General features: G+C 35.0%; 1 protein-coding gene across 1 annotated transcript in view; it reads right to left on the bottom strand.

Annotated features, from left to right (window-relative positions):
- LOC139136468 (protein kinase C iota type-like) overlaps positions 1–15,403 on the bottom strand; it is an 88,548-nt gene that overhangs the window by 34,684 nt on the left and 38,461 nt on the right. Inside the window, exons 3-4 of the mRNA XM_070704193.1 lie at positions 11,893–12,014; positions 4,329–4,418 (exon numbers count right to left, since the gene is read on the bottom strand). Coding sequence (XP_070560294.1) covers positions 4,329–4,418; positions 11,893–12,014 — 212 coding nt within the window. The remainder of the gene's footprint in view (positions 1–4,328; positions 4,419–11,892; positions 12,015–15,403) is intronic.

Below are 15,403 nucleotides of genomic sequence, written 5' to 3'. Positions count from 1 at the left end.
GAGAAGAATAACGTATCAAATAGAATAGCATAATGTTGTATAGTACAAGATAGTGATACAGATATAGATAAACACTGACTGAATGATAAAGCTATCATAGATAAGTAGACTTGCCCAGATGTGATAATGATGATAATGTGCAGAAGATAAAGACAAACTGACTGATAGAAAGATGTTATGATTACATGGAGATAGTGATGCAGGGACAGGCAGTGACAGTGAAACCATGTGATGTTTGCATTAAAAAAACAACTTAAGGTATATGCACCTCGAAAGTGAAAGACTTAAACTTTTGCTCTAACTTTTACTCAAGGAATCTTTCAATCATTCTCTTTCAAAATCAAGAATAAAAATAGGGGGTCACCGTGCAAATTTTGGTACTAGAGAACCAATTACCCAAGATTTACCGATATTAGAAATTCAAAATGGCCACCATCCCTGTGTTAACTCTATGGAGAAAAATAAAAAGTTTTGAATTTCGAAAAACTAAGCCGGTGAAAAGTTTTCTTTCAGCAAGAGCTTTAAAATGAACCCCTATAAGTGGTATATCAGAAGAGAATTGTAAAAGTTTGAGAGTCTGAATGTCTGTCCCCGAGGTGCGTTCTACCATGTAAATGGTAAAAGACAGGTAAAATGAAATGAAATTGATGATTAGGATGCAGTGAATGAATGGACAAGCCAAAATGTCTGGTATAGGATATGCAGTACTCAGACAGACAGATATATAGACTGACACATACTGGTACAGAGGAACACACACAGACAGACACATAGACAGACAGCCAGACAGAAAGCTGACAAGAGTGTGGAACAGGAAGGAAGAGACTGACAAGTAGAGGAAACAAGGATGAAACTGATTGACAAACAGAATGAAGAATAATACATTATTAAAGAGCCATAGTGATTAGCAAGTGCAAATGCAACACGAAATGTGAGATATCTGTCAGGTCGATACAGCATTTATTTGAGAGTTTTACAGGAAAACAATGAATATTGTATGAAACATAACACCCTAATTCATTGGAGGTTAAAGTTCAACGGATACAACACCTGGCATTTCCTGTGTTGAAAATCGTTGCAACAGTAAGATGTCAGAAGATTTTATGTTTAAAATTTTACATGAAAACTGTTTGAATGTAACATGTCATGATCATGAACAAGGATCCAAATTAGGCCACTGTGATACTGCTGATGGGGTCGCCCTTTTTTCAGTATAATAGACCAGTCTAATTGAATTCTTTCTCACTGTACAGCTGGACCTATCCACTGGGAAATAGGGACAGAAATGCTGCAATTACAGCGTGCAGCAACTGGGATCAGTTTTGGATTAAGTACCGCTATATGCAGACGAGAAAACTGAAGTCTATATCCTGCCTCGCTTAAAACTTGAATATTGTTAAATTTCAGCAAATTGTCAGTCTCTTCCTTCCTGTGCCACATGTCGGGACTTACAGCGCCTATTGAGTATGCTCATACAGAAAGTTCAATTCATTCAATTATGGAGATTGAGCTAAGTGTGTTTTCACTTCATTGTAATGACTTTACCAGTAGATGTAGACCAATGATAGGGGCGCTACACATCAATGATATGGGATAGTGTCAAAATGGTATTAAACCATTTTCATGCATTGTGGGATTCTTCCAGTCCACATGCCAGAATGTCAAAATTTGTGTATTCATACAAAATAAAACAAACGTTGATACTTTTATGACCAAGTCCAAGAATGATTTTCACTACCTTAAGTTCTGCGGTCGTAAAATATCTCTTTTAGACATTCATGAAATTTACTGTAATAAAAAGAAAGATTGTAAACAATAGTTGTACAAATAAGGCATGTATTCTGAATATACTATGGGTATTTATTCATCACAATACATGGTTATTGTTGTACATCTTGTCAATGTATTGCAATGAAAGAATGACTCATTACTGGTTCCGCATATTTACACCATACCGGTACATGTAACAGGGTGAGTCTGATTCATACAGGCTCAACTCTGTAATGCAAGCTAAATGCAAACAGTGGTCCCGCTGACTCAGTGCAAGACTCGCTTGATGTACTATTTTGAAACCATGTTTGCAGGTGTCCCACTGACTCAGTCCAAGACTCGCTTGATGTACTATTTTGAAACCATGTTTGCAGGTGTCCCGCTGACTCAGTGCAAGACTCGCTTGATGTACTATTTTGAAACCATGTTTGCAGGTTCAACTTCTATCACTTCATATGATGTACAGTACTTGTAGCACTGCATGGGATGAAATTTGTTTTTTGCGATGAATTTCTGACAGCTTTTACAAGCTGTGTAGTTTGAAAGAAAATTTCACCTAACTTGCAGGTCTTTTGTTCACATTGGAAGGTAGTGTCTGCAGTTGATTCATTTTAAATTTGTGGTAAGTCCTTTAATCATATAATAATAATAATTTTCATTGTTTGCTAGTAATTAAAGGATTCACATCACATTTTGTAACAATAAAAGTAATATATTTTTATATTTTTCAAAATGCATTTGATGTAGGCAAAACTTAACAACTGAATCACCATACTAAACTTTATGGTTTCTAAGAAAAACAAAATGACAAAATATCTATAAATTCAGAGTCACTCATTATAACTAACATGCCCTGTGCCAGAGTTCCATTGAAGCCCCTACGTGGAAATTAATTAACACATAAATTTCCCTATCAGTAGCAACAGAATGCCCTTGGCTATCTATGACAATGACAAGAGGATTCAGGTGATATTAATAATCAATAGTAGCAAGTCTAGAGAATATTAGTGCATTTACTGCAATGCTAAAAGGATGGCTTTTTACTGATCAGAGCAATACTGACTTCATTCAGGAAGTTGTTAATTGCAATATTGTTTTGATCAACACTGTGTTAAACTGAAAAGACCGATGGATTTGGCTTGCTATTTACTGCAATATCACATGGATTCTATCAACACAATATTATCATTATCTTCACATTGATGGCAATGCCACTCGGACAATGAAGTCTTCTATGGGACTTCCCATGGACTTTGTGAACTCAAGGATGTTTCTCAAGGATGATTCTCCTTACAGAACTACCTCTTTAACTCAGCTACCACGATGCTAGTGAGATCTCACTGCTTTCTACTGCAAAACCACATGGCTTTAATATGATGCTGACCCACACCCCAAACCCCCTGAAAAATGGTCTCTGCCGCCTTCTAACTTGACAGAGGCAAGGATTCTGTAATTTTTCCAAAACAATTCCACAAGGAGCCAGCTAGATTTGTACATTACCTAGTGCAATATTACATTCAGACTTCACTGCAGCCCGGAGGCAAATTTCAGATAACACTAAAGCAGCCCTAATACTTCAACTTAAGGTAGACCGTAGAATGCACCTTTGGGACAGATTCTGACTTTCAATTTTTTTGTAATTTATTTCTGATCTACCACTTGCAGGGGGCTCATTTTAAAGCTGTCAGAGTAGGAAAAATTCTCACAGTCTTAGTTTTCCAAAAATCGAAAATTGTATTTTTCCCCATAGCGAAGAAAAACGGGGTGGCAGCCATTTTGAATTTCAATAACTGTAAATGTCAGGTAAATTGTTTCTCTAGTACCAAATTTTTCACAGAGACCCCTGATTTTCATTCTTGATTTGGAAAGAATATGGTTGAAAGTTTCATTGAGGAAATTTTGCGCAGAAGTTTAAGTCTTTCATGTTCGAGACATGAACTACCTTAATTCCTAAGCATGCCAAATGATGCACTTGAGAAATTGTTGGCGGTCGTCATGATTATGAGTTCATTACTGCAGCACACATCAGGGACTTCAGAAAAAAGATGGGGGTTCCTCTGAGGCTTTGATACTGTGTGTCAAACTATACACTGTGACTGGATACTTCAAACTAACTCCCAAGATGGCTAATTTTAGAATATTTCTCACTTAACTTGCTGGGACGCCTTAATATTTCGTGGTATATTTAACCCTTTGAGCGCCGTAATTTTTCCCGAGAAAAGTTTTGATGCAACATTTTACCAATTTTTATGAATTTTTATATAATATTTTTCATAATTTTGGACCAAATGGACATCACATTTCATTGGCTACAGATTTTTATCAAAATTTTAACCAAAATTAGGAAAATATTGACTGGTGTACATATGATAAAGGTGACGAAATTTGACTTTGACGCTCAGTGGGTTAACATGAACATGGAACAGGGAAAACCTGTGCAACTTTGCTGAAGGAATATTCAAGGAAATAAGATATAAAGAAGAGTAACAATTAAATGCATTTTTAAGAAATTGAGAAAATTTCGGAACTTTTTTGTGATACACATGATTTGTACTTACTGTGAATGGTGATGTCTGAGTCTTTGTTGATTTCATACAATCTGATTGCTTCATCTAGCTCTTCCTGCGATGAAATCGTACACGGATCACCTGAAATTTAGCAAAGAGGAAAAAACAAAGTGAATACTGAGAAAATGTCATATTATTGAATATACAGTCAACTGAATGATAACATATTAATATGTACACACACTCATCAAGTATGAATGAACAATTATACTGTTTTACAGAATGAACTTCTGATTGTACATTAACGTTCTCAGTGTATTGTCATGTGTCAAATATTCTGGTAACTTATTTTGACATATATGTAACTTTGTGCATCACACACACAGATTCTTGACTTGTTGAGGTACATGTATACCAGTACATGTTGTAGACACCTGTACATGAGACTGTACGGCTACCTATCTGTGAACACACCTGATCAGTAAGTGTAGGTCTGTACATCCTACGTGTATCTACATACATCTACATTGGTACAAATGTACTTGTTTGTTGATGTTTACATGTACAAGTATGTCTGTCTCAACATCTCTATGACTTAACACATATCTCTATCCAGGATCCTTCTTTCTCTCATTTCTCCCCATTAAATGTTTCCGATATTTTCCGTTCTCTATCCACCTCATCATAGCGTTCATTATGTGCCTGACTGGCAGTTAAAAATTAATTCCACAGCTGAGCGTAACCTATGAATATTTTAGTAGCCCAGTCACTTTCCTGCAGGTTGACCACTCCCCCATAAATGAGTTGACTTCCGTCTTTCATTTAGTCCTTGACAGTGATGGATCACTGTGTAATATTTTCAATCTGCGTCAAATTTCTTATGACAGGTTGTTTTGCCCGAAACAAAAGAAAACCTACTCTTTTCCTCTTGGAAATGAGTAATTTTCCTGTCCAGTAAAACCCGTACCATATGCCTCACTGACAATATTATGCAGCATAGAAAATGACATTGAAATTACAGGTGCTGTCTCAGATGAACGCATTATCTAAAATTCCATCCTTCTATAATTGATTTCAATGTCCATTAATTTTTTCAGCACTTAAAATTAAATATGAACTCCATGGAATTCAATTCAAACTTTGATATGGATGCAAGTTTTACAGTGACTTTTTCAAATTCTCGTTTTGAGTTCATTAAAACATAATTTCTTTAAAATTCCTATATGCCCAGTCGCTGTCATTTACCGAACAAGCCTAAAAAATTGTAGTCTAGTCTGTTGCACCGAGTATTTTTGCCTTGGGAGATTTTTGGCCTTTGCCCATACTCCGATGGAAGTGTGGACGATGGCCAAAAGCGGAGAATGGGGTCTAGGCTAAAGAAAATGGCACACGAAATAAATTGATAAATAAAGTCTTAAATATAGCCAAAGCCAAGAAAGAGGAAAAGAAAGAAAGAAAGAGTATTTACGCTTCTTGATAATACCAAGTACTGTCTGCTGCAAAGAAAAGTGTCCGCTCTGTTTGAACATTCAAGTCCATGTGTCATCCACTGAATTGTCACAGTTGGCAAACGAAAAGCTTTACTCCTCTAGATGCCTTCATTTTCACCCATGCATTGGCTAGGTAGTCAGTCACTGGAAATACTGTCTGTCAAATTAATTATCCCGGAAAGCAACCATCCGCAAGATTTCCTGAATGCTCCAATTCAGGAAAAATGCCACAATACCCACGGTGCGAACAAAGCCTGACTTTCGAGGGACAAACACCCTCACGACAGATCAGAAAATTTCCTCACAGATGAGAATGACACCAACAGAAATGAAATGATTAACAGGAGCAGATACTATGCAGTCAATTCAGGTTCTCAAGGTTCTCTCCCACATCAACATTTTATAAAGAGTGGAATGATTCAAATATAACATTTCCTGCACCTCCGAAATCCTTTCAGCACTCAACTCTGACGCTGAATCATAAAAATCCCAGAAAAGCATACAATTTCAGCTGAAAATATCACTAATATCTCTCCTTTTCTTGGGACGAAAGCGTGCCATCCCAAGGGAGAATCGTTGCCCGCAGATGTTATTAAGATGCTAATAAAAGTGAATTTTATTTTCAGGGATCATTAAACTCAGCTACACTGAATTTCAATCTTATGATTTAAACATAAATGTAAATTCAAAACTTGTGCATTTAACCGTACAAAAATTGGTTTGCAGCTATAAAATGCCACAGGACTCGCATAACATATTACACTGACACGATGATGCCGGGCCGCTCTGATTCCGTAACAAATTGCCCTGGTTGTCAACTTATCCATGGATTTCCGTAGAAGAGATGATGGCTCTTCCAAAGCTTTCCTGAATGGTGATACGGGTTGCACTTCTATAACACTCTACTACTTGTTAAAGATAGCGGTGAAATGATTAATCGGAACTGCGGAGTACTGAATCTAGTCAACGTAACTACATCATGGCTAGGTACTTTTTCGAAGAAAATGACTTGGCAAGGCCATAAATTTATATTTTACTCATTCCTAGCTTTCCAATCTAAACTTTATCGTGTATATACAAGGTAGGATTCACAATACCTCTGCGGTTAAAAATATTTTAAACATGAATTGAATTTACAATTACCTATTATGCAAAAAGGAACGCACAATCTTGCAAATTTTTAGCCAAACGATGAACTGACTTATGATGTTTTTTGGTATTCCTTTGTTTAAAAGGTTCACAAATCGAGAAGTAAGGCCTTGTCGTGCATGTAAATCTGAATGAAGAGATCTCTATCAAATTAGTTGGCAATCATTGCAAAGTACATGTTTATACATTTCGGTGTACAGCAAAGGCTGTAAATATAATTTCTCAGGATTTGCACATTTTTTACACTCAAACTGAACATTGCTGGAGTAAAAACAAAATGTGCAAAAACAGGATCTAGGAAATGAAGCAGTCACCTACCCCTACGCAGTAGACACATGTTACAAGCTATTAGCTTAATGGAGTAGACTTGTGGTATGCTGGTACACAGACACATGAAAAGACATCCACATCAAATGCACGCTAATTTAATAAACTCTAACGGCATAAAAAATTTTAACAGAATACTTTGCTAGATGAATTCAGTGGTGTACAATATATCAAGACTGCCAAATGTGAATTATGAATCTAAGGTAAGTAAAGGTACACAAAAACTAAACATTCACTGAGAGCCCCCTAGCTCAGGCAAGATAAAGGCTGCTCACCAGTCCATAATTGACTTGATGAATGAGAGGAGATTCTTGTTGGAAAACATGCATAAATGAATATATAATTTTAAATTTGCATAATTAGTTGCAAAATATAAAACATCACTACATATTGTAATTTTCCCCTGCAAATTTCTGTTTGTGTTGCAATAAAAATTGATCTGATTGAAAATTTCTTTCCTATAATTATCTGTGATCATCATATAAGCGATTAACAATCTTCTAAATTTGAAATACTGGTATGCCAGTTAGTTATAGGCTGTTTATACATTCGAAACATGATAGTAGAATGTTTTGAAATAAAAAGAAATATCGGATCGCATGCTTTTTTTTGGAAAAGAATGATAATCCTAAAATATATTCCCAATCAATAATCTAACAGATTACATTAATGTATACATATTCATCACACAATCTTGCTGCAAGAGCAAATCAAATGTTGCGCAAATATTTGAACAGGCTTGTAATTAACAGAACATTTTTTTTTGTTGAGTTTTAAATATGGGTCAGAATCAGCCTTGTCCATTAACATTCCTATTTTATTCAACAGAGAATTTCCAGGTCAATATTTGTGGATATTTTTTTTTCGTCTGAAAAGGAGTCTGCATGAGGAATAACGCTGCACAGGAACTCTTAATGTTTGCAGTTTGAGTGTGTAGAGTGAGTCATTAGTGGCATTACACAGCAACCAGGAAATGAGAAAAATTACCAGCAACAAACTCATTTTTCAACAGATCATTTCACAAGGGTGGTATTACAGCAGTTTGTCCCTATGGATGAATTTTTCAAAAGACAGACTTTTCCTAGCTATGATTCAACCTATCTTAGATCATATTCGGACACTACAAGACAGCCCACACACTTTCTCTCTTCACAATTACTTTTTGCAAATTAACTTCTCACAGAGGACAGCAGACCACCTAATTATCAGATTTTGATCAAGTCTTTGTAATTTGGCTCTAATGTCTACGTAAAAAGATTTATAACATGATCATTGAATTTGGTCTAGTACTTTAAAATATATTTTATGAAGCATCCTTGAATGAAGAGCAAGGAGATGTTTAAGACTCTCATCTTCTTTGAGATTTTCTTATAGGAAAGAGTACTGTAAACTAGAGATTTTCTATTGTTAAGCGGCAGGTAGTCCACTAGTTTTTTTTTTAGTAGAGTTCTATATTGAGCACAAGAAAGCAAATTTATGGCTCAAATTTTTTCAGTTTCTACATTTGAGAAGTATACAGTCTTGACACCAGTAGCATAGATACCAATATTTGGAATCAGGTGTGTTAACCCTTTGAGTTCTGTAATTTTTCCTGCCAAAATTTTACTGCAACATTTTACCAATTTTTATGAATTTTTTCTGCATTTTTTTTGATAATTTTGGAGCAAATGGACATCACATGGCAAAAATTTGAAAAAATTGACAGGAAGATATTTTATAAAGGCAACAAAAATTGGCTTTGGCGCTCAAAGGGTTAAAATCTGTTGCATCTGCCCAAATCTTGCCCATTCATTGAAACTGGAACACAGGAAGTCAGCTCCTTGTAAAGCATTTTCTGATTTTTTAAGGACACATTTCTGACAGCAGAGAAAAGTTTGATAATAGCCAATGGGGTAAAAGACTTAAGGCACCTTGTATTTCTCACAAATGGGTTGTAAATGATAGACATCGGGGCCATGCCATGAACATTATGTGTAACACTTATCTCGGTGAAACAAAGTACATGTAATTGCTGTCTCACTTAATCATACTTTGAGTGACCACTTAAAGGTGAAATCAGCATGATCGGAGCATTACTGGCTGCTGATTGGGAGGGGGGAAGGGGAGGGGGAATTTTGAATTGAAGTGATCATTGCTACGCCACACAGGAAATGCAATTCCGGTTGCAACTTCTGACACACTTACAACAAAACAATTCCTAATTTTGTGAAATTAATCGGCATACATGAAACAAAGTTGGTCACATTCTTGTCTGAAACCTTGGAAATGGTTTGATTCTAAATTTAATGTTATTCAGGTAGAGTCTGACTCTCAAATTTCTACAATTCTTTTCTGATCTACCACTTGTGGGGGCTTATTTTAAAGCTCTTGGAGAAAGAAAAACTGTAACTGGCTTAGTTTTTTTCGAAAATCCAAACTTTTATTTTTCCCCGTAGAGTTAACAGAGGAATGGCGGCCATTTCGAATTTCAAATATCGAAAAATGTTTGGTACTTTGTTTTGCTAGTTCCAAACTTTGCACGGTGACCCCTGATTTTTATTGTCAATTTGGTAAGAGAATGGTTGAAAGTTACTCTGAGGAAAGTTTGAGCAAAAGTTTAAGTCTTTCACTTTTGAGGCGCATACTACCTTAAGTCAACACCATCATGAAGACCTCTCTATGTCTATTCGGAGAATATAAACAGAAAATACCTAATGTATTTTCATACGATTATTTTATCATTATCTTCTGCAGTTTTCAATAAATACAGAAATATCAATGATATCAAAATTACAGTGTAAATTTATAATTCTTCAAAAATGCCTTTTTCCTAAATAATGGATTTTTTGATCAGTTTTAATGTTAATTTGCTGACTAACCACCAACCTGGCCAGCAATTCCTATGTAACCCTTATCCTGCTGAGTTTATAGGTCAAGTTGGATAAAAGCAGTGAAGTACATGTACACATTTCCCATATGGTGCATTTTAACAAAGATGAAAACATTTGAAGGCCCCTGAAAACATAGGTACAGTAAATATGATTTTTATGGGCTAAAGCTTCAGTATATAATAGATCATGTCAAGTGGGTGAAAATACATGTGGTTTTGGTTCAACACTGCTTTCTATTGACTTGGCAGATGGAAAAATGATCTATAACAGACCAAGCCAAGTTGGTGAAACAGTGTGGTTTTGGCTCAATACCACTTTCTACCGACTTGGCTGATGGGGCAGTGACAATGTCTGGCAAGAAAATAGTTCAACTGTTTTCTTGTTGGTGCACCTGCTTGATAGTTGGGCAAATCTAACTCACGACAAACATACACAAAACACAATTGAATTGGATTCCATAGAAACTACCTACACTATGGAGCAACAGTTTGAGTTGAATTTCATCCCAATTTCTTGTATAATTGACTCAGAATGGAAACTAATTTTTACGTATTTTAATTCGTCTAACACAGACATTTTATGCCCCACCAGCAAATGAGCAAACAATCTACTTTTCTGGCGAGACAAGGCCTCAAACTTAATGACTCACAAAACATAGGTTTAGAAGTAACCAAATTGTATGTTTCCATGGTTATCTGCTAACAGGTAGACATTTAAAAATTTAGATCAAGCAAACTCAGATGAAAATCAAATAATGTCCTCAAGTATTTACATAATTGCATTTTTGTTGGTCTTTTTTCAAGGAAACTTCTCACTAACATCTTAAAATATATGTTCCTAGAAAAGGAGTTTTTCTATTAAATGAATATCATGTGGTAATTTCTCTGCATTGTACGGATTCCTTCATTTCTGTGTACCTTGGCTTCCATTTGGATGATAACCACACAATTTAAATACAATTCTAAATTTTTAATGTAGCTTGAAACTGATAAAAATGATTAAACAAGTCAGGGCAGAATATAATAAATTTTGTGGAATTATCATTTCATCAAGGCTAATTTCTGCTTCTTTATTACATAGTTAAAGGCCACCATCCATAATGTCAGTTGATCATGTGATACACATATAACCAATCATAAGAATGGTATCCACAATTGGCAAAGCTAAGAGTTTCATTATCAATGAATTAGCCAATCAGAGTACAGCAAACTACATACCCTAACAAACAGGAAATTGAAAGAGACAGGTATTATTACACATACAAATATTATTCAGTTTTCACTAAAATATCATTTGCATTTGATTGAGAACAGAATATCTACAGCCCTTTCTTGACAATGATGAGAATATTCTTTTTTCACATTAACCATACCGATTCAGGTTCCTGATATATCATTGCCATTAAAAGCAAAAACCAAAAACACCATGACCACATTATTTTACTTATGTTCCCTGAATGCCAGTCCAGCTTCACATTCATTGAGTTTGGGAAAATGTGTGCGTACGGTGTACTATGTACATGTATAAGCATGCGTGTTCACTGTGAACCTCTGTAAGTCTGTCCACAAAAGGTATACCAATGAATTTATAGTTGTATGCAGATGATTTTGACATTACAAAACTAGTCAGCTTTTGATGCAAATTGGAATCTTGGAATGCTGTGTTTACAATAAGCTGCAAAGTCATAGGAAAGTTATTGATGGACTCAAAAAAAATCTTGAACAGACAAAAGAACAGGCGATGCCGAAATATGTTCGGAAGGACTGTACGATTACTCACCTTCTTCATCCAGCCATTTCATTGTGAAGGGCTGACTCTCATCAAAACTGCACATCTCCCTCATGTCTTTGCAGAATTCGTCGATGGAGATTTCGGGATTGACTGTACAACACAGGAAGTCCCTGGAGAAGGAACATCAAAATGGAAAAACATAAATGTAGGATCACCAGTTGTCACACTTTACGTGTCAGTGGAAACTCCATGATAGGAATTCCAAATGAAGGTCTCTTCACTACACACATCATTTCTGGTACATGTATCTCATGCACCTTGGGGACAGACATTCACTCTCAAATTTTTTGCGATACTTTTTGGGTCTATCACTTACACGGGCTCATTTTGAAGCTCTCGGAGCAAATAAAGTTTTCACAATCCTATTTTTTTTCATCCAAATTTTAATTTTCTCCCGCAGAGTTAACACAGGGATGGCGGCCATTTTGAATTTTATGTGTTGATAAATGTTAGGTAATTTGTTACTCTGGTACCAAAATTCGCATTTTAAAAGAGAATGGTTACAACTTTCCTTGAGGAAAGTTTAATCAAAAATTTAAGTCTTTCGGTTGTTATGCAAAGAAAAACTATGTTTTACACTGATGCCTATACCAACATCACTTCATATTATTTGACAGTAATTTTTGTCAGTGATAAATTGTGGCATGGTGAAGCACCAAACTGAGGCAATTTTATAATCAGTAGATTACGTTGACTGTTTTGGTTAAAGACAACTTGAAGAGATTACCAGAACTAATCTTTATCAGCATCAATTAGTTTAATATGGTTTTAAAACTGTTTATGTTTAGCATTTAATCTTGCGAGATCCCACCAACCCAGAAAAGGATGGAAAATAGATGATGTGCAATTAAGGTACATAAAGGCCACAGAAAAGCCTTTACATGCAATAATATTGATGTCTGACTGTCAATGAATGAATATGCTTTGTGAAAATGGGTAGATAAAGTAAATCTCTGAATAGAAAGATTAATATCAGATCAAACGGTGAACACTGCAACCTATTCAGTAACACAATTCCTTTCACACCTTTTCCTTTTAATCAAAAATGCTACTATTATGTGTTTGTAACTGCCATGAGTACACGTCATTCTGTCATGAAATCTGTGATTTATGAATTACTCATCAAACTTTGGTAAAATAGAAGGTAAGCCAGTAGATGAGCAGTGTTTTGGAATAGTGAAACTGTGAAAAAAATTCACACCAGTTTGCAAAAACATTTGCAAAATGAGACAGAAACAAAACAAAACAATGTATATAAGGTAAGTAAAACTGCAGCATATTAACCATTTGAGAGCAACAGTCAATTTTTGTCATCTTCACAAATTGTAACCCAGACAATTTTTTTCAGATTTTTTCCAGAGTTTTGATCAAAAACTGTAGCCAATAAAAAGTGATATCCATTCAGAGCAAAACTGTCAAAAAAATTACAAAAAACTTCATAAAAATTGCTAAAATTTTTAACAACTAAAATTTTGGCGGGAAAAATTACAGCATTCAAAGGGTTAAATACCAACTCTAGTTTGCAGTGCCAGAGCCTACCAATACCAATGTGAACAATTTTTTTCACACCAGATCGAATCTATTTTCGGGAAAAGCAAGGTTACCCATTTCTAAATTTTGAGTATACTGTAACGGTAAAACTTGATTTTGTCAATGAAATGATTCTAAACACTGAACAGCCATAAATACCCACACTTATACAGAGATAAATTTATATGACTTTTGAGAATTTGACTTTAAGATAACTGACAGTAAAGTGGCAAGGGTTAAATTTTACATTAAAACATGACAGCATCTGTCAAAATGATGTTCATTTATACTGTAATTGACCCTCAATCCTTTATAACTTGTAGAAAGATAATTTACTTGCACAATATCACTGGAGGCTGAAAAAAGGTAAAAGGGCTCGCAAAATCTTCGCAAGTTTTGATATTCTGTCAAAACTATTTTAAAAGGATTTGACATCTTGTGAAATATCGGTGGTTCTGCTAATTTCTTGTTAATCCATTACAAGGTGTTAGATGCGACCCATCTGGTGTTGCTATAATTTCTTCATGAAATATTTACAAGTAGTCAATGACAAGTTACAAATAAAGACATTTGAACATCTGTCAGTCTTTTTTTCTTGTCACAGGGATTTCTTGGAAAATTTTATAATTTAAAGTTTTCCAGAATTATTCATCAGTTGAAATGGATATGGAAGAAATCTTAGTATTCATGTTTTTGCTAAATACTAAGAATTGAAAAATATGTTTGTATAGATTAGTTAACAAAAGGCAACACAGTGTACATCACTGGAGTTATGAAACAAACTTTCAACACACAAACACACTGCCACATTGAGCTTTAACACAATAAAGCAAATTATGCAAAACAGAGTAGTTAATTAAATCTGCAATTCTGGAAATTACCATGCCAAGGCTATAATGTTTCAATTTATGGCAAATTCAAATCATCAAATTTCACATCAATAAAAATGATAATCGAACGAACACTCCTGTATAAAGTTCCCAATGAAGGCGACCTAGGGTTGCACTAATATAACCTTTGGATTTAGAACTTCAGAGAAAATTTTTACGCGTATTTGTAAATTTCTTCCAAAATCACCATACTGCTCATAAGCATCGGGCACTGTCAAAGAGGAATTTAGTGATGCTGGAGTGACTGCCTAGATGGATAGATGGATTGCTGAGATGATGACGCACTTCACAAGCTACGGTACCTTCATCATCAATGGCTGCTGGCTGTGTGCGGCCATGGCCAGCTGTTTCAATTAGCCCCTTCATGTCAAATTTATCAATCGTACAGGCATTCACTGGAAAAATTCCAGCAAACACAGCGGTTGAATAAGTTAACGGATGAATGCTCCAGGACTTGAACTTACACTCAATGGTCAATTACAAGCCTTTCAGCAAAGACCTAGTTATTTTTTTCCACTTTTGTACAATCTTTCTATCAAATAAATATATATCGACAGCAGATATTTTGCCTGACCTAAATATAGACAGAGGTAGAGAAATACTAAACTCAGATCATCTATATTAAAATAACCTTACATGTTGCAGCAATTCACAATAGCAATGTTTAGAACTGATGGCAATTAATACAGCAGTTAGTAACTTGTAAAGTAAGGAATAATGACTATCTATATTTACACAAAATTTAGAAATTATTTTTCATTGTGCATGTAAAATGTAATCATGAGCCAACGAATTAAATACTGGCCGAGTCACTGAAAGTATTTGCTTAACTTGGCTACATTTTTTTCCCAACAATGTTGTTTATGCCGTTTATGAAATATAATTACACACCAACTTTGAATTTGTTACATTTTACCTCTACCCCTACAAAATTTGAAACTGAAGATATAGACTTGAGTAATGTTTGTTTAATAAATGAGAATTCTGAACAATGTCTGAACAGGAAAAACTCTTTTTCTCAAATGAAATGTAGAGAAAAAATTTTGAAACTCAGTTTTTCGAAAACAGTAGATCGCTTT

Source organism: Ptychodera flava, chromosome 7 (assembly GCF_041260155.1).
Source record: "Ptychodera flava strain L36383 chromosome 7, AS_Pfla_20210202, whole genome shotgun sequence".
Lineage (NCBI taxonomy): Eukaryota > Metazoa > Hemichordata > Enteropneusta > Ptychoderidae > Ptychodera > Ptychodera flava.
Note: the sequence above shows the minus strand (reverse complement) of the source record. Positions and strands in the feature narration are given on the sequence as shown.